General features: G+C 35.5%; 1 protein-coding gene across 1 annotated transcript in view; it reads left to right on the top strand.

The window, feature by feature from the left end:
- The first annotated feature begins 8,796 nt into the window (after positions 1 to 8,796).
- Positions 8,797 to 24,348, top strand: part of NKAIN3 (sodium/potassium transporting ATPase interacting 3) — an 810,186-nt gene continuing 794,634 nt past the window's right edge. The window contains exon 1 of the mRNA XM_051973659.1: positions 8,797 to 9,235. Within this exon, the coding sequence (XP_051829619.1) occupies positions 9,182 to 9,235 (54 nt within the window). The 5' untranslated portion in view covers positions 8,797 to 9,181. The remainder of the gene's footprint in view (positions 9,236 to 24,348) is intronic.

Below are 24,348 nucleotides of genomic sequence, written 5' to 3'. Positions count from 1 at the left end.
GATCATACCTAAGATTAGTTAACTCATTCATTCTTTATAAACTGTTTCATTTTCAATAAAGAATGCTATTTTCTTGAAGGAGATAGAAGCACAAGACTTTAAAATTGTCTGTCTTTGGAAGGGTATACTGAAAATAGGATTTGCTAAAAAACATGGATGATATGAAATATTCAGTACTATTCATACAAAACCCCCCCCAAAAACTGCAGCAAAAAATGATTTGTGTTTTTTTATCAAGGATGGGGTGGTCCAATCTGGAGAGATGACACATTATCTAAATGATATTTTAGAGTTAAAGAAACTAAGGCTCAAAGGTAGTGATGTGATTCAGAGTATTAATAGAAGTCATAGCAAACATAAACATTAAACTAATATATTCTGGGGATCATTGATCCTCAAAGTACAGTCCAAAGAATTGTTGGAGTCTCTGAAACCCTTTCAGAGGGTCTACAAATTCAAAATTATTTTTTATTTCTAATATAGTAAATAGCTATAAATATAATCCATGTGAACAAAAACTCTTTGTTATAGATCCTCGATAGTTTTAACAACATGAAGATACTGAGAACAAAGGTTTGAGAACCACTGATTTAAGGTACTGGTCCCACAGATTTTATTTAAATACTTCCACAGAAATCAGAAGCAGTAACCTCAACATTTTTTACTGATGAAAAATTATTAATTTGCTTAAAAACGATTATTATTATTTTTGTTGTATATTACTCATCTGTCAAATTTTAAAGTAATGGTGGAAAATCCAGCCATAACATGTCTGTCTTATTGTATCATAACTGAAATGAAGCTCACTGACACATAAAAGGAGGAAAAAAAAGACTATCTTTCATGTCCAATACCATTCCTTAACAGTGCCTGAAAACTGCTCAACACTCTGATGGCCATCTTCCTTCACAAAAGGCAGAAAATAACGTTCATTTCTTTTCCACCTGCTATACCACTATGTAAAATGCAAAGGTCAATCTCCTCATATCACTTATTTTACTGTAATAAAAAGGAATATATCCCTGTAAAGCCAGACACTTTGGGACTTATTGTAAATCTTCACTTTTTATTCATGAACAAGGAATATATATGTTCTGGGAAAAATAGTATGTATTTTGGTGGTATTGTTATATAAGAAGAAAAAAAAAAAGATTAGTCTAGTCATTTTCCCTGAATATTTGAGCAATTAGAGGAAGAATAGCATCTCAGCAGATAAGGATTTAAAAAAAAAAACTCCTTTGCAGACATACCAAAATGGTAATGATGCTATTTTATTCACAGTTAATATCTAATAGTGCTTTGGGCTATATGAAGAATAAAATTTCGCTTTTAAATAGGAATGGTGATCAATATTTCCTAAAAACTAGAGGATATAAGCTAAATATACAGTACTCAGAAATCTGATCCATTTCAAGGTTGTGATGAAAGACCTTATTTTTGCAGTCAAGATAGAAAATTGAAAAAAAAATACAACATAAATTTTAAACAGAAAAATCTGTTTTTCCCCTTTGAAATGAAAAGGCATTACCAATATACATACCCAGGTTGAAACTGGCAAAAGAATTCTTTTATCTCCTTTCCAACTTTCCTACCACATTTAGTAGTACTTTGAGTTACAGATGGAAAAGACCTAATCTTTAATCAAAGTCATATTCCATACTGTGTAATTCTAGGACATGAATGACTGTGTTATTTATAAACAAATTTAGAGGAAAATTTTCCTTGTGAGGACTATTGGCTTCTCCATAGGATGTTGGATCCTTGGATGGAGATACAGTAAACATGGGCTGCCCTACTGTTTTACTAACAACGTTGTATCCTTAGCTTCTTAAAATGTAGCCATGACTCCATATGGGGTAGTATAACTGAATGTGGGGGTCATGAAATTATGACTTATTATCAATAAATGTTTGATTTTATATGTATTTTATATACCTATATACTTGGGGTCATGTAAAAATTCCTCAGATGAGAAGGGGTCAGTAGTGGAAAAGTTTATGAAGTCCTGGTAGAAAGGCCTGGAGAGACTTATATGAAGTGATGCTAAGTAAAATGAATAGAACCAGGAGAGTATTGTATACAGTAATAAGCAGATCATATGATGATCAATTCTGATGTCAGTGGCTCTTTTCAACAACAAGGTGATTCAGGCCAATTCCAATAGACTTGTGATAGAAGCATCTGCATCCAGGAAGAGAACTGTGGGGACTAAAGGTGGTCAACAATGTAAGTTTTTTTTTTTTTTCACTTTTTTTGTTGTTGTTTGCTTTTTTTTTTCTTTCTCATTTTTTTCATTTTTTGATCTGATTTTTCTTGGAAGGAAGAAAAATTTGTAACATGAGATTTGCAAAGGTAAATGTCAAAAACTATCTTTGCATATATTTTGAAAAATAAGAGCTATTATTTTAAAATTTTGGGAAAAAAGAAATCCTGGTATAGGCAATTCACTTAAACTCTTTGAATCTGTTGAATCATTTGTATAATAAGCAAAATAATGATTGTCCTGTGTACTACAGATGTTCAAATCTGTCTTTATGTCACTTCCTTTGGGTATTTTTTGACAATGGAAGTGGTTTGTCATTTTCTTCTCCAGTTCATTTTTTACAGATGTGGAGCTAAGAAAAAACAGGCTTAAGTGACTTGTCCAGGGTCACTCAGACAGTATGTATCTGAGGCCAGATTTAAACTTCCAGATTTAAGCTCAGGAAGAAGTCTTTCTGACTCTAGGCTTGTCATTCTATTCACCATTCCACCTAGCTACTCATCCTTCAATGGAATATAAACTTCCTGAGGGCAGGAATTAAGTCTCTTTCTTACCTCAGTACCTTGAACAGTCTCATTTATTCATTTGTTATAGATGGTGCAGTACACAGAGTTCTGAACTTTGAGTCAAGAAGACTTGAGTTCAAATTCTGCCTCAAATACTGTGTGAAACTGGATAAGTCACTTAATTTCTGTCAGCTGTAATCTACTTACCACAGAATGAAGATAACTACAACTACCTTACAGAATCCTGGTGAGGATCAAATGGGATCATACATGTAAAAGACTTTGCAAATCTTGATGTGGTAGACAACTGTAAATGATTATGTATTTGTTGCAACATGTATTCACATGAAATGCAAAGAAAATGTAAATGTGCACTATATTTATGATAAGGTTTAAGCTCTGCCTTTGTTACATACTAGCTCTGTGATCATGTACAAATCAATTAACCTTTTATTAATCTGAGATAATTATTGTTGTCTAAATTATATTTACCTTTAAATATCTAAGACTATAAATTATAGATGAATTGCCAATTATCATCAATGGAAGAAGTTTTCATACCAGGAGTTTCTTACAATAAGAATAATTATGATAATCATAAAAATCTCAGCTCCCAATATTTTCCTTCCTCTCTAATACTCCCCACTCCATTTCTTATACACTTACAGGAGCTCTTTATCTCTGTATAATACACATATATAATGTAATATAGAGGTTAGCCCAAAATGAGATTCAAAGTCTATTAAAGTGTGTTCTCATATTACGAACTGTATTGGTTCTAAATAAGCACCTGCAATTGTGCTTTTATTTGTAATGTGTTTATTCAAAATATATAGGTTCTATGAGGATATATCTGAGACTTAGCAAATATGAGGAAACACAATAGAACTTCAATGTCAGTTCTGCTGAACAAGAGGCACTATAAAATTTCAATATGTCATGTAAGAGATTATTTTTTCCCCCTCATCAGTCTTAAGTATGCATTTCCCTATTTGTGGGTATATATATAAATAAAATATATAATTTTTCAGGTTTAATAGATATTTTAAAAAAGATTATCTAGGTTTTATGATAATAAATAATTTTTGAAGAATATTTGTCCCACTGAGTATCGTATCAATTGTGCAACTGGATTTTCATGCCATGGATTTGAGGGGATAATTCTATTTTATTTTGATTTAAAATGGCATTTAGACCAGCAGGATGAATACAGAGAGACTTGGAAAGACTTACATTGTTATGCCGCAGTTCTCTTTAACTACCCTGACTCAGTTTCCCTTGTCTCAGTTTCCTTAACTGTTCTGTCTCAATCCTCTTAGTTGTAACCCCTGCTCTGGGCCATTAAGACTGAGAACCATTTGCTCTAAGGTTATAAATTAGCAAGACAAACAAGAGAGTAGACCTCCTGACTCTTTTCTGCCCTCAAGAATTTACAATATCCCTCTAAAATATTCCAAGATACCTCACTGATATCTTTATTTCTATGTATTCAGATATCCTGTCTCTGGGTTTTTAGGATTTATGGCCTCCCCCATCCTGACAGAAGTTTTCCGCGCTTCTTACCCCTTCCTTTGTTTAGAGAAAAGGTATTTAAGAAGTTGGGGTTCCTCCATTCATTGCTGGAGGCTAGCAGCTGGAGGCTGGAGGCTGGATTCTTTGAGATGACAGTCTTCTCCAGCCCTGGGACCAACAGGGATATCTTGGTCCCGGTATACTTATCTCTGTCTGTCTGCATAATTTGAGATGAGAGTCCTGTCCAGTCAATTATACTCTCCCATTAATAAAATATTAAAAACTCTCTAATCTCTCTCCTGCCTCAGTTTCTCTGGCATTACAACATGAACTGATGCTAAGTGAAATGAGCAGAACCAGGAGACACTTCAACACACAATACTGTATGAGGATGTATTCTGCTGAAAGCGGATCTCTTCAACAAAGAGAAGATCTAATTCAGTTCCACTTGATCAATGATGTACAGAATCAGCTACACCCAGAGAAGGAACACTGGGAAATGAATGTGGACTATTTGCATTTTTGTTTTTCTTCTCAGGTTATTTTTACCTTCTGAATCCAACTCTTCTTGTGTAACAAGAGAACTGTTTGGTTCTGCACACATATGTTGTATCTAGGATATACTGTAACATATTTAACATGTATAAGACTGCCTGCCATCTAGGGGAGGGGGTGGAGGGAGGGAAGGGAAAAGTTGGAACAGAAGTGAGTGCAAGGGATAATGTTGTAAAAAAAATTACCCATGCATATGTACTGTCAATAAAAAAATGTTTAAAAAATAAAATGCATTTAGATCTTTCTTTGTCATCTTCATATGTCCTTTATTGCTTCCTCCTACCCTTCCAGAAACAAAGAATAAAAATAAAGGAGAAAAACAGTTTGGCAAAAGTAACCAGCCCATCACTCAAGTCTAAAATGTTCAGTGGGTATGTTTGGAGTTTAAGATAGTTTCTTCTTTTTTTTTAAACAACTAAATGTTACAAAACTACACGGACACATGAGAATATCCAATATTTTGTCTTTTGTTTTTTTTGGGGAAAAAACCGAACTACAAAACTATATCTCATTGTATGTATGAGTCAGTGTCCTTGTAATTGAAGTTTCTAATGGTAGGAACAGATGACACCTTATTTTGGGCAAGCCCAGTGTCATGTATGTGTGAATTCTAATTTCACTTTACATCCCTGTGAGGAAACTTGCCTAAAAGATTTGCCACCAGATAAAGATATTTTATCCACCTGTATTGAAAGGCTACTTTGGCAATCCCCCCTCCCTTTTCTTTACTTCGATATACATGACTTAAGGCAGAACCCACTTCTTAATTTTGTTGTAATGAATTACAATTCTGTAAGATGCCTTTCCTTTCCTTAGCATGTGACTTCAAGATCTATCAAGAAGGTACCTCAGTGCTACTTATTTCCTTTCAGCCATATTAGCTGCCACTACTTATGTACTACTACAAATTACTTCGAATTTGTAATTCGAATACTGCTATGCTCAGGCTTTCTGCAATTTCATAGAAGTAACAGAAGATAGGTGAATTCTTAATGACATAAACAATGTATCATCTTTATGAACATTTTGATAGCACTAAAATTCCCAGCAGTGGTCACTGGTCATTTGATAGTAAATAAAGTGCTTAGAAAAAAAAATACTCATCTTGATCACTAGGCATATATTAATATTAACAGCAGCAATGACACTTTGCATTTGTAGAATGACATGCATCAGGAAAGTACAAAGCATACTTTGCTTTGGTAGAACCAGACAGACTCTAATAATGGTAGCATTATTATAGCAACCTCAGGGAGACACCATATAACCAGTTATTGTCAAAATTTATTATTAATTCAAAGGTAATTTTAGAAAATAGAGCTTAGGAGGTCCATAAAAGTCTCAGAATTATCATTATAAGGCTTATATTATAAACCAAATGTGCAAAATCAGGTTCTAAATATGGTATAGATAAGTATTTAATATCTTTTTCTTTTCATGAGCATCTCTCTGCTCCCCATGTAAATAGTAGATAACTCAAAGGATTATCCTCTCCCAAAGTTAATTGCAGTTCAGCAGGGAGAATAACAACTCACATTTCTATACTTCAAATTTTTCTAAGAATTCTCTTTACAGGCAGTATTTTGCAGGTGAAGAAACTCTCAGAGAAATGAGATGATTTGCCTAGTGTCCCAGTCAATAAATAATTTTTTGCACCCAAGTTTCTTGACTCCAAGTCCAGACTTTTTTTTTCATTACAACTCTTTTAGTTAAAAGGATGAAATTCTCACAAGAGAGACTTCAGTTACCAGGTGGGGACTATTTTGAAAGGGTGCCTTTTGGGATCCCTGAACTATGTCTAACAACAGATTTTTTGTAAAAATGTATGCAGCAAGATGTTATTGTTCTCTAGGTAATAATTTCTAATGTAAACCATTTAAATGTTTTTTGAAGTTTAAAAAGATGCAGAGATGAGTATACAGAAATGATTACTTCATCCTGATAATTTTTCATAGATCCTAAATTTGAATGGCAAAGAACAGGTCTCAGCACCTTTTTTTTTTAGGGTCCTTTCATTATTCAGTTCCTACCTTTTGCAGCTTTGATAGCAATGAAAGGTTTGATACTTTCTAGAAGCAACAATATTCCCAGCTATCCCAACTATGCTAAATTATTCATTAACTTGTGACCATTTTTCCTTTCTTAAGGGTTCATTCCCCAAAGGGAGGTGGGCTTGTTCCCTTAGTTCAGGAGAACCAATAATCTCATCATTTTGACTGTGATGCCATAAAGACCATAAAGGACTACTGATTCCACTCCCTTCTCTACCCACTTCTTTTATTGGGCAGAAAAGAAAACAAGAAAGTAAGCATTCCCTATCCCTTCACAGTTCTTAATCATGCAAGTTATTTATGAGCGGCTACAGGATGGAGAGGAAATAATAGTGATTTTCCTTGGGAACTACTCATTATCTTTTAAGTTGAAATTGTGGACTCTGGAAGCAAAAAGGGTCCTTTTACTTAGCTAATTGGGAAAGAAACAGATCCACAGCAGAGAAATCATCATAGATTTTCTCAGCTTCTCCTAAAAAATAACAAACAAAACATTCCTAAATGAATGAACTGATAGGGTGGTTTTTATAATTAAGGATTCTTGTTCTGAGCCTTAAAACCTCCTTTCTGTATCCTCTAATGCAAATCAGTATCAAACTGCAGGAACAGGGAGGGGTGTGTTCTAGGTTTAAGTCGAGTTATGACTGAAAGCCTCTGTGCTCTGCAAAGTACTACGGAATCTTGCTGGTGTGTGGTTGCATTGAAAGTGTATTTTAGATGTGCCTCCCCCCCCCAAAAAAAGGCTACCTGTCGCTAATTCCGCCCATGACACTAAATGCCAATGAAATCAGAAATGAAGTACAAATAGGAGTCAGTCCTCTGCAATATTGCCTACTTTGTTTATAAGAGAAACACAACCAGAGATTTCTTTGCAGGGTATTTGTGTAGTTACTTCCAGAATGTGGACTTCTATTTTCTTCAGCCTAAGCTCTGACTCAGTTCTCATTTTGTTTAAATACCTTCGTTCCCCCTTCTCATGGTGATGACACAGAGGGACTCTAGTTCAGTAAAGAAAGGCTCTCCCTAAGCTTTTTCAGTCCAATCTATCTCCTTTTAAAATGTTCAGCCTCTCTGTCTCCCTAGCCTTTTGATCCTCCCGAAGATCCTCTTAGTCTCCTGGCTAACTCCATTCAACTTTCCTTGTGAGCCTATAGCATCAGCGCCCTCCAGGCAATCAACTGCTGAAATGTCAGTCTACCCATAGCAACACCCTCCACCTTCTCCATATCCCCTGGTCCACAGCCATTCACTTGCTCCCTCTTACAGACTCATATCCAATTCACCTTTCAGTCAGCAAACCCCTACTTCCCGACATGACTTTCTTTCCAATAAGGCAGTTACCCCAAATACCATCTTTTGCTGCTATCTATGGATTCTTATCTACCTTGACCTGTTTCCCCTGACCGACCTCCCTCAATTTATAACTCTCCCGTCACCACTGCCTTCTCTTTACCCTAATGGGCAGCTGCCTAACGGATTCTTTACACATACTCCCATCAGTTTACAGGCACATCCATCTCCTTCACAAGGCGTGTGTATGGACAGAATCCTAGAGCCAGAGCCAGGCAGATCTATCTATTTCATCTGTTCAATTGCACTCATATTCATTCACCACCACCACTATACACCACTATCCGCTAACACCACACACACACACACACACACACACACACACATCCCCCTGAAAATATTTTGAACAAGACTAGCTAGTCCCCTCTGGTTACAATCTCTTTCATTCATTGCTTCCCACCTTCACACACACACACACATACACACACACACACACACACACACACACACCCGTCAGCCTACTCCACTTACCAGACACCCACCTACTGTATACCCCTCCCCTAAACAGACATTCACCCACTCACCATCTGTAGTCTCCCTTCTCCCCCACCTCCTCCCACCCTCTGCTCCCCCTCCTCAAGAAGTAGACCTGAACAGTGGGGAGGAAGGGACCCCAGCCAGATGCTCCAGTCCTCTGGGCTGCACTGACCTCAGCTCGCTTAGTCCGAAGAAACTATAACAAAGAAGAGAGATACCCCCCCTCCCCTCCTTAGCCAAGAAACCACTGCCCCCAAGCCCAGAAACATAGAGGAAAAAGAAACAGAGCTTGGAGGCTGCAGAGGTGGTGGGGTCTGCCTGGAGGCAGGGAGCCTTCGCCCCTGAGTGGGGGCCGGGGTTGGAGTAGGAGCCAGGGCAGGCTTGGGGGGCTTGCATTAGAGAAGACAAGCAAAGGAAGACGTCTGCCGGAGCTTCGGAGCTTTCGGGCTCGGACGCCGCCAGTCACCATGGGATGCTGCACCGGGCGCTGCACTCTCATCTTCCTCTGTACTCTGCAGCTGGTGAGTGAGCACCGACCAACTAAGCCACCTACTCCCAGTCTCTTGCCAGGACCTCCCTCGGGCACTACCACTTTGTCTGGAGATCCAGAAGCGCCTCGACCCCTCTAGTCCATCCCTTAGTCCCTCGAGTCCCTCTTAGGCTGCAGCGCCCTAGTCCCCCAACCAGCTCTCTTTGCGCTGTAACTCAGGACGTTGGGAATGAGCTTGCGAGCTAGTGTGTGGATTGAGTGATTGCTCTTTCTGCGGGCTCCCCGCCCCCACCAACTCCCCCACGGGTGGCTGAGCTGCCGGGAAGCCCGGGACTCGCCGCCCGTCACCCTCCGCTACAGTCTGTGTGCCAGGGCGCAACTTGCTTCTCCACTCCCACATCAGGCTCCCCCACCCCCTCCCCAAGGCATTTGGGAACCAGCACTCTCGCCTTCCCGGGCGGTCACTCAGCCCTGAGCTCCCCCAGTTGTTCTGGGGATGAAGCAAGCGGCGCTGTGGCTGGGCAAGTGCTTGCGCCCACCCCTCGCTTAGAGCCTGAAGACCGACACCTCCTCTGTAGTGATATGAAAGTTTAAGTGGTGTGTTGCGGGCTTTTCTTTTGAAAAGTAACAGTTTTGCATAGGTTGAATAGGGGGAGGGCAAAATGGTGTGCTATTGCCCCAGATTTCCCGAGAGAGAAACAACCTTTATATAACTAAATTGAAAAGGTGAGGTGATTCTTATCAGGCCTGGGTTAAAAGATAGTTGTTGAAGTCTTTCAAATCGCTGGTGGATTTTTCTGTGTGACTGTGTTAAGGAATCCTTCTCTTCTGTCTTGTTTTGGTTTGTTCAAATTCTCCTCTTACTCAGATTTACAGTTGTCCTTTAAAGAGAACAAAGTAGGCAGGGCAAGCTGTTAGGTATGATTTCTTTGATAAAGCAAGGCTAATGAATAGTTGAAAGATCTGAAACAAAACAAAACAAAAAAACATGCAATTCCATCTTAACAGCATAGTGTAAATTTTTCCATCCATCCACCCATCCATCCATTATCTGTCTATCTATCTATCTCTATCTATCTAATCTATCTCTGCTTATTTCCATATGTTCCTTTTTAGCACACAGTATATTGGGATCTAGAGTTTTTGCTGTTTTTTTTTTTTTTTCTTCTTCTTTTTAGTCACTTTCTTGAGCTCAAGGTTACTGACCCTTTCTGTCAGGCATTGCACTACATACTTCTTGTGGTGATGCATGAAAGGACACCCAGCATCGTCTACTATTTTTCTTCAGTGTTTTACCATGTGTAGCACCAACCACCCCCTAACACAAAACCAAACTCAATTGATATGCAATTATCATGAGTTGTAGTTTACTAATTTCTTTGACTAAAGTTTGCCTATTTTTCCCAACGAAAAAAATGTACTGAGCACTAATAACCCTTTGTATGACTCATTAACAAAGGGATAAAAATAATACTTTAAAAAAGTTACTCCTCAGTCCCAGGAGTGTTTTAAAAGGTTTTCACTTTTCTACTATTTCAGAGTGTTTTCTTTTCTCTCCTTCCCCACTGTTTTGGAGACACAGTCTTACTTTTTTGATGTGCTCTTCACTATGTATAAATAGTTCAAGGATGAACCTTTGTGTAAAGGGATTTGATAGTGTGGTTCATTTTTCTTAATCTTTGGCAAAGTACCTTCTGTTGCCTGACATATTTTAAATGGAACCTATTGTATATAATTATTTCACTGTGAGAAAATGTTTCACTCAAACATGAGTATTCTATCTTAACAGAGAAAAGAATGTTAGAAAGACAAAATTTACTTTTCTCAATTGAAGGAGGGTCTTACTTGGAAGGCAAATAATGTAGTCAACTCTTGATTATAGTCTTAATGGAGAAGAGCAGTGACATGGAAAATCCATAGCAGTTTAGGGTAAGAAAGTGGATTTTTAGTAGAATAGGAATTTACAGTTGGAGAGAGGGAACCTTAAAGATCATCAGGTCTAGTTCATTTTACAGATGAGGAAACTAAGGCAAACAGGTTTAAATAACTTGCCCAGATCCACAAAAGTAGTGTCTGAGCCCAAATTTGAAAGTGCATCTGCCCAGCTTGCATGCTTAGAGCTCTGTCCAGTATACCATCTAGCTGCTGGTCATATAACTAGCAAGTGATATAACCAGGTCTAGGGAAATAGAACTCGTGTCTTTTGGCCATGAGGTTTTTTTAGTTTTATATTACTGTGCTTTTTTTCAACTGCTGACTCTGGGATATACTGTGATTTGCTTTTTCTAATGCATCAGCTTTAGTTTCAGAAATATCCTTAAAAGAGAAAGATTAATATTAGCATTAATTTGAACTCTGTGAGTACAAGTTAATGGAAGGCATGGGAAGGTTGTATATAAGTGTTGAGTAGTGTTGAAGATAATCAAGCTCTAATGAAAAATTTGCTCAGGAAAATCTGCCTTCTGATTATTGAGCTAACTGTAATGACCCTTAGAAAGACATTAGAGGAGCAAGTCCTAAAAGTTAAAGAAAAATAAAGAAGTGTTATTACATCAAACCCTTCCCAATTGATGTCAACAATACTTCTGGGCTCCAATGGATCAGACTAGGTAGTCTTGGTCTCATGCACTTCATATTTCAACCTACATATAATTCTCAAAAGGTTACACTTCTTTGGATATCTTATGAGTATGAAGATATACATACTTGGTTGACTATGAGAATGATTACTTTGAAGAGAGGAAGAAAAATTGTGATTAATTTCAGTTATTCTCATTTCACCTAGTCTATTTAAAACTGCCACCAACTGTTTTACAACTTTTAGTCTTTTTAGATCAAACCATTTAACAACTTCCAAACGTGATTCTTTTTAATGTCTAAGTCTTCTTTTGGGGCATATTTTATAATGTCAGATTACTGTCAAATATAAGTAATCTAGAAATTTGTTTTTTAAAAATACAGAAATATAATGCTATCTCTGACACATAGCTGAAACTTAATATATTCTTGTTGAATGATATTTTTATGCAAGAAATAAAAAATGCTGTCCATATCACATATATTTTAAGTAAAAATCCACTAAGCAGATCCAGGTGTTCTGAGGTGTCTTGGTGGCAGTTTGTTGAATTTATGTTCATGTGAGTTGTCACCACAGGGGGGTTCTGAGGTCTTTGTCTAACATAGAAGAGGTCACAAGTATAAAATATGTCAGGCAGAACTTGGTGCTTAGACATTGTTATCAGTGAGGAAGATTTATTGAACTTCCATTTTTTGAGAAGTGAACATATTACTGAGGATGGGCAATGTTTAAGTTAAGAGGTGAAATCACAGAATACTTTAAGAAAATCAATTTGGAATGACAAACAAAAATGATTTATGTACACCAAATATCATTATACAAATAAAGAGATTATACTTTTATTTAACAAATAAAAACAAACCTCTCTAATCAGAAAGGGAGAGTGACACTTCCTCCCCTCCTCCTCAAAGAAGCCAAGTATTTTTATCTTTCTCTTTATGCTTCATGTGCAACAAATTTTAAGCAACCTTTCCTTTTGCATAATATTGGAATAACATGATAAGGATGTGCTTAGAGAGGTCTGGATGACTGTTACTACAAGAAAAATTTTTAGCCTGAGCCCTATGGAGTGTACTGCTCACCTCCCCTTGGATGTTTGCCAGCACATGAAACAGTAAGAAAGCTTTGTGTTCCACACAGAACATTTCTTTTACTATGGAGATTTACTGATATTTTTCATTTGAAAGCATTTGTGTTTTCAATGGATCTTGTTTCTCCTCTTTTATATGAAGTAATCTGCACACCAGATAGAGTACTGAGTTTAACAGTCAGGAAGACCTAAATTTGAATCCTAAGAACCCTGGATTTAAATTCTACTCTGACATGATTTGTGAAACTTTGGACAATTCTTTTAATGTCCTCAAGCTTTAATTTCCTTAACTGTTAAATAAGGAAATTAGTATGGCTTCCAAGGTACCTTCCAGTTCTAGATTTGTTACTTCTGTGATTCCTTGTTCCTGCAGTATGATCTTGGGGAAGTCACTTTGCTTCCACGGGTTTCAGAGGATTGGACTAGATAATGCTTGCAGTCCCTTTTAGCTCTAAATATTTATGGGTGTTCTAGCTGGGTGACTTCCAAAAAGTCATTTCACTATTATGAGTTTTACTTACTCTATTTATAAAATAGGGATAATAATAGTATCTATGCCATAGGGTTGTTGTGAGGATTCCATTGAGATAATATATAAAAATATTTTGTAGACTTTAAGGTGACATATATGTGCTATCTATTTAATTCTTTTACTTTTCTTATATGCAAACCCTAGGAATTATTTTAAAGACATTAAACAAGTTTATGGCTCTGGTAATTATAAGCATAATAAAATGTAATACTTCCAAGCATACTTGATGTCAAAATACTTTCCTAAGCTGGTTTAATCATGTTTCCAGATATGCCAAACTCTTGTTTTGCTTCTTTCTTGATATGTTAAATGTGGACTTTGCCTATAGAATATTGAATTCTGATGGAGTTTTGTTTGTCCCATGGTACTTATATTCTATCTTTCATGATAGTGATTTATATGCCTATTTATTTCCTTTACTAGATGGTGAGTTCCCAGAAGTCAGGAACTATATCTTAGACATCTTTGTATCTCAGTCCTTACCAGAGAGCCTTCCTTTCATATAGCTCAATAAATTTTTTTTATTGATTGAATAAATATTACTTTAGAAAAATATTATAATATAAAATAAGCCTCAAGAAAAGCTTCCTTTTGTGATTGTACTAAAAAAAGATTTGTTCTATAATGTTGATATCAATATTATCATTAAGATATATGCAAATTATAAAAGACATAACTTGATGAGTTTATAACTCTCTAAATTCTCAACCATTAAAAGTGGCAGGGGTTGTATTTTCAATATTTAATAATTATAATAATAGCAATAATCATGACACTAATATAATGCTTTAAGGTTTGTAAATTGCTTTACAAATATTATATCATTTTATCTTCACAACAACCTGAGATGTAGGTATTGTTGCTATCCACATTTTATAGAAGAAGAAATTGAAGAAAATTGTGGTTAAAGGGCTTGTCTGTGATCACAAAGCTAATAAGTGTTTGAGGCTTGATTTGGATTCTGAGTTTCCTAACTTCAACTATCTATCCACTGTGCCACAGCTAAAGGAAAAACTTTTCCATGAATGTGTTAATTAATAAACACATTTTATTAATCATTTCAATACCTGTTAAGCAGTCATTTCAATTAATTTAACATAAAGTTGATAAATTTGAATGAAACAAAATTGAAACTTCAATTAATTAGAATCTTATGCTGTAAGTGATCTTTATAGGCAACAAGAAAATTATAGGAAATAATCTGATACTAGCTATTTTTAGGAAAAAATGCAACTTCTATAATGTTCTGGTGTCAGCAGATATTCAAATCATTTTCTAAAACCTTTAAAATCTATGATATAACAATAGATATTATGAGGAAAATCAGAAGTGGTCTGATAGAGTGACCTTGGAATTGGATTCAGTAGATTTGACTTCAAGTCTTGGCTTCTATATACTTACCATCTGTGATCCTGACATGGGTAAATCCATCTCTCTTAACCTCATTTTCTTTTCCTTTAAATGGGGACAAAAAGCATCTGTATTATGTACTTTACTGATTTATCATGAGAAAAATAATCAGCAGATCTTAAAGTGCCATTTAAGTATGAATAATTATTAATAATGTTGAAAGCAATATGGAACCATTAATTGGCAAGGAAAGGTTTAATTTTGTTGATTGTATCCCTTCTTAGGAGTATACCACCATACCTTAGATGGTATGGTGGATAGAATCGGAAATCATAAAGCCTCATCTTGGTTCAAATCTGACCTTAGACATTTACTAGTTGTGTGACCTTGGTAAGTCACTTAACCCTATTTGTCTTAGTTCCTCATTTGTAAAATGAACTGGAGAAGAAAATGGCAAACCATTCCAATATCTTTGACAGTATCATTGTGATCCTACTATGCAGTTAAAATGAGTCAGATATGACTGAACAATTTTTTACTTAGGGAGAGCGACTGGTTGGGGTAATAGAGATAGAAGGTTGGTCTCAGGTTAGAAGGAAGTTGTTAAATACTCATCTCTGAACACATACTAATTGTATAAGGTACATATTTTAATATCCTAGTGGCCCATGCAAATCTTTAAAATTATAATTATGAAATAGTTATGGATATGTATCTATCCACTGTGCTATCATCGATGCACTGTGGATAGCTATCAGTAGCTATCCACATTGATAACTTTCTAGTGTTGGATAAAACCCAAACCAGAACTAAACCATGCATATGAACATTTGTTTAGGATTGAAAAGCAAACTAATACTTTTCAGAAATATATCATTGGTATCAGTTGAAAAAAACTGAGTCATGGATTGATATCCCCAGGTTGAGAAATAAAGCTTATTCAGTCAAGCTAGAATACTACAGATAGCGAATAGCAATGATCTTGCTCAAGGTTTTGGAAAAGAGATTTGTTTGTCCTTATGGCAAAAGAAAAGCAGTTCTACGTTCATTCTCTTAACCCTTCTCTTCCTTCTCTTCCTCCTCCTTCTCATCATCATCATTCTCTTTGTCATCATCATCACCATCATTATCACTAACTTTTACAAAATATTGTCTCAGTTCTGTTCACAACAACCTAAGAGATAGGTGCTTCTCTTATTTTCATTGTATTGATGAGGAAGTCAAGGCAAAGAAAATTAAATAACTTACCTGGAGTAACAGAGCTGGTAAATTTCTAAGACTAGAAATTATAGATATTATAGGATATTATAGGATATTTGAATCCAGGTCTTGACTCCAGGATTAGGTTCTCTCTAGTCTGCTACTTAACTGACTCCATGTAGACATACAATGCAAAAAAAAAAAAAAATTGGGACTATAGCGATGAGAGAGGGAAGAAAGAACTTCAATATGACAAAATGGCTAGATGTTAGTTATTATTTTCTTCTATTATTGTGTACATGCCTCAATTACTAGTAATCCTTTCTATCTTATTCATACTATTAAGTATATAGTTGAATAATATTCTTCCTGGGGCAAGTTCTCCTAGTTCCTGAGATGTTAGGATGGCTGAATCTAGATGAAACTGTGTGCATCCTTCCAGGTTTCAGTGGTAAGGGAAGAGATTAGCTGTGGGTCACTAATCTACAGTTGCTCTATTCATTAATGCAACATTAAAGAAAGAGAGCAGGGCAGCTAGATGACATGGTGGATAGAGCACCAGTCCTGGAGTCAGGAGGACTTGAATTAAAATATGGCCTCCAACACTTAACAATTACTAGCTGTGTGACTCTGAGCAAGTCATTTAACTCCAATTGCCTCACAAAATCAACAAAAAGTGTGTGGTACCCACACTCTGTGACCACTCTGAACCAGTGTCCCAGGGTAGACAAAAGAGTGGGAGTCTAAGATGTCAGCCGTGTGTATCAGAGATCAGAGGAGACAAGCAAAATATCAGATCAACAAAAAAGGGAGAATTAATAAAATATATTATTAAGATATATCATCATATTCTTACATATAAGGCTATAAGAATAGGATATATGAAACAAAGAGGAATCTGGCGAAGCCAGGTGAAATATCCAAAACAAATTACAAACTGATTACTGTATGGGAGTGAATCATTTTTGGAGTCAGAATATCCTACACAGCTCTAACCCCTGGGCGACGCCTGTCCTAGAAGCCTGACATGTTTGGCTTATAAAATTCTTTATAACCTGACCTCTTCCCACTATTCCAGTCTTTTTACCCCCTCCTCACACCTTTTTTCCTCTTCTACCACGTACTCTGCAATTCAAAAACACAGACCTCCTTATTGTTATTTACACAACACAGAAACTCCATTTTCCAACTCCTAGTGCTTTCTTTAGCTGTCTCCCATGCCTGGAACTCTCTCCCTCTTCAATTTTGTTTTCTGGTTTTCCTCATTTCTTTTAAGTCTTAGCTCAAATTGTACCTTTTGCAAAAAACTTTTCCCGAATCTCCTTAATCTTCATGCCTTCCTTTTCAGATTACTCCTACTTTATCCTTGATATATTTTGTTTGTGTGGTGTTCTTTCCATGTTGCATTCCCTGGTCAACTATAAGATCTTTAAGAGCAAGGGCTGTTTTTTTTTTGTTTTTGTTTTTTACCTTTATACCCCTTAAGTCTTACCTGTTAGCATAGCATAGTGACTGGAACATAGTATATATCTAAAATATTTGTTGACTGGACTTGTATTATAGGTTATGAAGGAGATCGAGAGATATTTTTAAATTTTATTCCTAATTTGAATCTATGATTTATTCAAGTACACAAAAAACCACCCCAAAATTCACTTACTCAGAAAACCTCATTTCTTGAGCATTTAAGTTCATTTGGATTTTTCCTCTGTATTTATTTCTATTTACTTAGAAATAGAAATATTTATATTAATATAGAAATAACAAGTCTTAATAATATTGTACTCTGCATGATGTGGTGTTAGTAACTATGGCACTGTATTCTGTTATTATAAAAGTTGATGTTGTTCTTGAGTCATTTGGGGGTATAATATGCTTTTGATATGTAAATGAAATGCTTGTTATTCTTAATGGAGAATTACATCTGTATAGTGAGTAGGAAAAATATTCAAGATTTGTAGACTTTGCTCCTCAAACATTCTTCTTAAATTCTTAATTCTGAAAACTTCAAAAATTAAAGGAAATTAACATTGCTGAAACAGAGCTTCTGAACATCTTACAATACAGGTTACAAAATGGAACTTAAGGATTTTAAGATCATATATAAAAACTAATTTCTCAAGTGAGAGTATTGTTAAATATTTGTTGGCAGATATTATTTGAAAATAATCTGAAAAATTTTTTGCGGGGGGCGGGGGATGTCATTATAAACAGTTTGGATTTGGCTGGAATGGATCAAATATGGTAAGCAGGATATGACTACAATCCTGGTTGCTGTTCTGAAACATGGTTAGAGGAGGCAGAAAACATTGGTGGTGATCAGTAAGGACAAGAGGGCCATATAGTTGTGGGAAAAGACTAGTATTGGGGATATCCAGAGTCTGTTTATCAAGACAGGAAAAGTTAAAAGTCTCAAATTCACTGAATCAGAGAAGCTTTAAGTAGTCAGTTTAGGACCCACTGTAACTCTATACGGTAAAGTGAAGTTGCAGTGGCAGTTTCTGAGAGTATATGGAGACCCAGACCCCAAGACCTGCTTATTTCAATTTGCTCTCAATTATGCTATTACCACCTATTGGATTATCACTTTGTTGAGAAGAGGAACTGTCCTATTTTTCATTTTTGTATCCCAACTGTTTTTATAGGAAACTTCCAGGTGGGGAAACTCCCTCTACAAATGTAGATCAGCAACTTCTCTTCAAATTGTAGGTTAAATTACTTGCCATGGATTTAATTTCTATCCCTATCCTCAGTTCTTAGCATAGTGTCAGAAACAAACTAAGCAAATAAGTGTTTTTTTTTTTTCATTTCTTGCTTTTATCACATATATTTCTTATGAAGCCTGAGAATCATCCTCATCTCTCATGAAGAACTTTGAATTCTTATACTTTGGACCTAATATAATGATAGATGTATAACAGATCCTTTAAAAAGTATTTGGCAATTAATTGATGGCATTAAAGAGAAATAAATTCTAATGAGCCTTCATGGTGATGCTGAAATCATGCTTCTTTGATTTGGTTCATGCGTCATTGTTTGTATCTTCATAAAATTGTTCAGTCTTTCTCTAGACAAAGGAGATTCAGTAGAGTAAAGCCAGAATAGTAGAAAATGCTTTTTGAGTAGCTCACTTATACTTGTATTATCAGTATTTAGACAAGTATCTAGTATGTAGTCTGTGTTTATTTAAAAAAAATTAACTAAAACTTTTTATTTTCAAAACATATGCATGATAACTTTTCAATATTGATCCTTGCAAAATCTTGTGTTTCAAATTTTCCCTTCCTTCCCCCCCCCCATTTCCTCTAGATGGTAAATAATCCATTATATGTGAAATATGGTAAAATATATGTTAAATCCAATATATGTATACATATTTATAAAATTATCTTGCTGCACAAGAAAAAATCAGATCAAAAAGGAAAAAATGAAAAAGAAAACAAAATGTAAACAAATAACAAAAAAGAGTGAAATTGTATGTTATGGCTCACACTCAGTTCCCACAGTCCTTTCTCTGGATGTAAATGCCTTCCTTCATTACAAGATCATTGGAAATGGCCTCAGTTATCTCATGGTTAGAAAAAGTCACGTCCATCAGAATTGATCATCATATAATATTGTTGTTGCTATATATAATGCTAACTTAGCATCAGTTCCTGTAATTCTCTCCAGGCCTTTCTGAAATCATCCTTTTGATTGTTTTTTATAGAACAATAACATTTCTTTTTTAAAAATTTTTTAATAACTTTTTATTGATAGAACGCATGCCAGGGTAATTTTTTACAGCATTATCCCTTGCATTCACTTCTGTTCCGATTTTTCCCCTCCCTCCCTCCACCCCTTCCCCCAGATGGCAAGAGTCCTTTACATGTTGAATGGGTTGCAATATATCCTAGATACAATATATGTGTGCAGAACCGAACAGTTTTCTTGTTGCACAGGGAGAATTGAATTCAGAAGATATAAATAACCCGGGAAGAAAAACAAAAATGCAAGCAGTTTATATTTATTTCCCAGTGTTCTTTCTCTGGGTGTAGCTGCTTCTGTCCATCTTTGATCAATTAAGGCTCTCTTTATCGAAGAGGTCCACTTCCATCAGAATACATCCTCAAACAGTATCGTTGTTGAGGTATATAATGATCTCCTGGTTCTGCTCATTTCACTCAGCGTCAGTTCATGTAAGTCTCGCCAGTCCTCTCTGTATTCATCCTGCTGGTCATTCCTTACAGAACAATAATATTCCATAACATTCATATACCACAATTTACTCAACTATTCTCCAATTGATGGACATCCTTTCATCTTCCAGTTTCTAGCCACTATAAACAGGGCTGCCACAAACATTTTGGCACATACAGGTCCCTTTCCTTTCTTTAGTATCTCTTTGGGGTATAAGTCCAGTAGAAACACTGCTGGATCAAAGGGTATGCACAGTTTGATAATTTTTTGAACATAGTTCCAAATTGCTCTCCAGAATGGCTGGAATTTAGTCTATTTAATGTTTAATAAATTGTTTGTTGCTTGATTGAATACTAAATAATATAATGTTCCTTCAAGTTATGATTCTACTGCTTTAGTCAAGGGTATCTTATGGGGGGTAATGGAATAAACATTTATTAATTAAATTAATTATTAAATTTAAGAATAGACACTTATTGCTTATTATGTGCCAGGCATTATGTTAAGTGCTTCACAAATATCTAATATTATTTCATTTGATTCTCACAACAATCTTGCAAGTAGGTACTATCAGTATCTCCATTATATAGTAAAAGAAACTGTGGCACATGCCTAGGGGCACACAGGTAGCCAACATCTGAAATTGGGTTTGAATTCTTATCCCATACCTACTGTGTGCACCATCTAACTGAATATGGAACTTGCAATGCTCAGCAAAGATTTCATCCATCTGGATTTCCACTTGAGTGACTTTGAAGTCAATTGGTGAAGTAGAAAAATTGATGAGTCCATCATAATAGCATTATTGTAGGTTTTAAATTTTATAACTAAAATTCTGAGCTTCTGATACTGTGTGACTACAGTGTGACTACAATCTCTCATGGTCTCAGTTTCTTCATCTGTAAAACAGACAAAACTGAACACTTTTTTTCCATCTACTTTTATTTTTCTATGTTCTTATATGTGGATATTTTGTCTGCCAAGAGAATGTAATTTGGATGAATTTGGTTGTCCTAGTGTAGCATTCAATAGGTACATAATAAACGATTTTTGATTACATAATCAACTTGTAATCCTAAAAGGTCTCTATAAATGTTAGCTAGTTATAATTTTTTCTTTGCCAATAGAATACCTATCTTGTTAAGCTTTGGGTTCTGAGTATGGTTGAAATAAGTGAACCTTGTTGTAATGAGAGTAATCATGATAGTAAGAATTTTAGAAATTGTGCCATAGGGTCATAGATTTGGATCATTTTATGAACGAAGGAACAGGCCCACAATGGATAGGAAACTTACCAAAAATCCCACAGTTAGTGATCTATTTGCACAAGTGGGATCTGAACACAAGTCACTTGACTTCAAATGAAGCATTTAGAAGAGGGGAAAGCGTTATCTCACTCAAGAGTACAGAAATAGGAACAATAAATGGAAGTGACAAAAGGAGGAGGAATTTTGGTTCAATATAAAAAATTATAATAGCGCTTATTCAATTGGCTGCTCCAAGGGGGAATAGAATGACTACACATGTCTTGGATGCTCTAAAGTGTATTCCTACATTAGAAGGCAGATTATTCTAGATGACTTTGGAGTCCTTTCCAACTCTAAGTATCCATGGGTTTGAAGAGAGGAAAGTATTATATATATATATATTTCAATAGTATTTCATTTTTCCAATTACATGAAAAGAGTTTTCAACATTCACTTTTGTAAGATATTGGGAACTAGTATTTATTAAACACTTATTATGTTCCTGGAACTCTGCTAAGTAATTTAATAATAATAATAGTTAATTTTTATAAAGTACTTTGTTTCAGGAACTGTGCTAATTACTTTACAATTATTATTTAATTTGATCCTCATGCCAATTCTCGGAGATAGATGCTATTATTATCTTCATTTTACATATGAGGAAACTGAAGTAGGCAGAGGCAAAGTGACTTGCTTAGGGACACACAGCCAGTAAATGTCTGAAGATGGATTTAAATTCTGGTCTTCCTCATTCCAGGCACAATACTTTTATCCACTGTTGCTTTTAGCTAAAAAATATACTAACAAATAAAAATATATTATGTGTAATGTGCCTTTAAAAGCACTTTAGAACCATTAGCTATTATTATTGAAATAATAACAATAATTTATGCCTTCTGTTCAATTCTTTCATCTATAGTCAAGCTTTTATTAAGTGCTTACTAATTTCTAAGCACTAGACTAAGCACTAGGGATAAAAAGAAATTCAAAAACACATTCCCTGCTTTGAGGAAGCTGACATTGTAATAGGAGAGACAACATACAAAAAATTATGTATGTACAAAATGTGTTCAGTGTAAATGGAAGGTAATTTCAGAGGGAAGGCAATGAGGTGGAAAGAATGAAGGAGGAGGGGATAGCAAGGAACAACTTATAGAGAAGGTAGCTTCAGATTTGATCGGAATCTTGAAGGAATCCAAGAAAGCCAATGGGTAAAAGTGAAGAGAGAAAACATTCTGGAAATGGGGTTCAGCCAATTTAAAGGCAAAGAGTAGGGAGCTCGAGTGTCATTTGGGAAAAATAGGTTGGCTAGTGTCATTGAATCATAGAGTATGTGGATGGGAATAAAACAAAATGTCAGAAGACTAGGAACATAGGAAGAGAACAGGTAGAAGAGCTTTAAATGACAAAGTACTTTATATTTGATCCCAAGGGTAATAGGAAATTGTTGGATTTTATTGAGAGAGTAACATAGTTAAATCTATAGTTTAAGAAAATCACTTTAGTTTCTGAGGGAGCATCTAGCTGATAATGATAGAAAGGAAGACAGGACAATTTGGGAGGCTAGGAAAGATCAAGACTTCTCTATTGTGGTTTAAAAAATACTAGACCTGGAGTCAGAGAACATGCATTGGAATAAGAGCTTTGCTACTGCTAATTATACTTTAAGTAAGTCATATCATATCTGTACCTTAATTTCCACACCTATAAAGTAGATTAGAGTAGATTATCCCCCAATTTTTTTAATCTCTAAGTCCCATGATTTCCAACTTCTGCTTGGGCTGTAGCATGTGTATATTTCATTAGCTCTCTAAAACTATTTTTGTTATTTTCTTCTCTAAGTTAGATCCCTTTTCAATACTCTCAGGTCTTATAAATGGGATCTTTTGTCAAACATCAGAAACTTTGGAGTCATCTTGACTCATCTTTCTCCTTTTCCAATATCTAGTTAAAGCTATCACTTTCTGTCCACTTTTCCTTTGAAATGTCTCCTGTACTTATCTCTCTCTTTTTTAAATGCATTCACATTGTCTCATATTTAGATAGTTGCCAGTCTTCCAGTTATAAGCTACTGATTACTAGGAATGTACCTCCTATTTGAATTCTTTGAGTAAAAGTTCTTCCTTCTCTTTCTCCTCTTTCTCCTCCTTGAATCCATCCTGAATTGTTTATTGAATTTTTAAAAATACTGCTTTGATCAGTTCAATTAAACAAATGTTTATGTATAAGGCACTGTAAATAAAAATACAAAACCAAACTCTTCTCAGCCCATAAGGAGCTAACATTCCCATGGAGACATTTTTACTCAGATTAGTAGAGTACAAAGAAAACTAAAAGAGGAGAAAGAACAGTAACAACTGGGGAATCAGGAAAGGCTTCACAGAGAGGGTGGTACCTCAATGAGGCAGGGAAGGAAGGCAAGGATTTTTTTTTTTGTAATATATTTTATTTTATTTTATAATAACTTTACATTGAGAGAATCCATGCCAGGGTAATTTTTTTACAACATTATCCCTTGCACTCACTTCTGTTCCTATTTTTCCCCTCCCCTAGATGGCAAGCAGTCCTATATATGTTAGATATGTTGCAGTATATCCTAGATACAATATATGTTTGCAGAACCGAACAGTTGTCTTGTTGTACAGGGAGAATTGGATTCAGAAGGTATAAATAACCTGGGAAGAAAAACAAAAATGCAAATCGTTCACATTCATTTCCCAGTGTTCTTTCTTTGGATGTAGCTGCTTCTGTCCGTCATTTATCAATTGAAACTGAGTTAGGTCTCTTTGTCAAAGAAATCCACTTCCATCAGAATACATCCTCATACAATATCGTTGTCGAAGTGTATAATGATCTCCTGATTCTGTTCATTTCACTTAGCATCAGTTCATGTAAGTCTCACCAGTCCTCTCTGTATTCATCCTGCTGGTCATTTCTTACAGAACAATAATATTCCATAACATTCATA

Source organism: Antechinus flavipes, chromosome 1 (genome assembly GCF_016432865.1).
Source record: "Antechinus flavipes isolate AdamAnt ecotype Samford, QLD, Australia chromosome 1, AdamAnt_v2, whole genome shotgun sequence".
NCBI lineage: Eukaryota > Metazoa > Chordata > Mammalia > Dasyuromorphia > Dasyuridae > Antechinus > Antechinus flavipes.
Note: the sequence above shows the minus strand (reverse complement) of the source record. Positions and strands in the feature narration are given on the sequence as shown.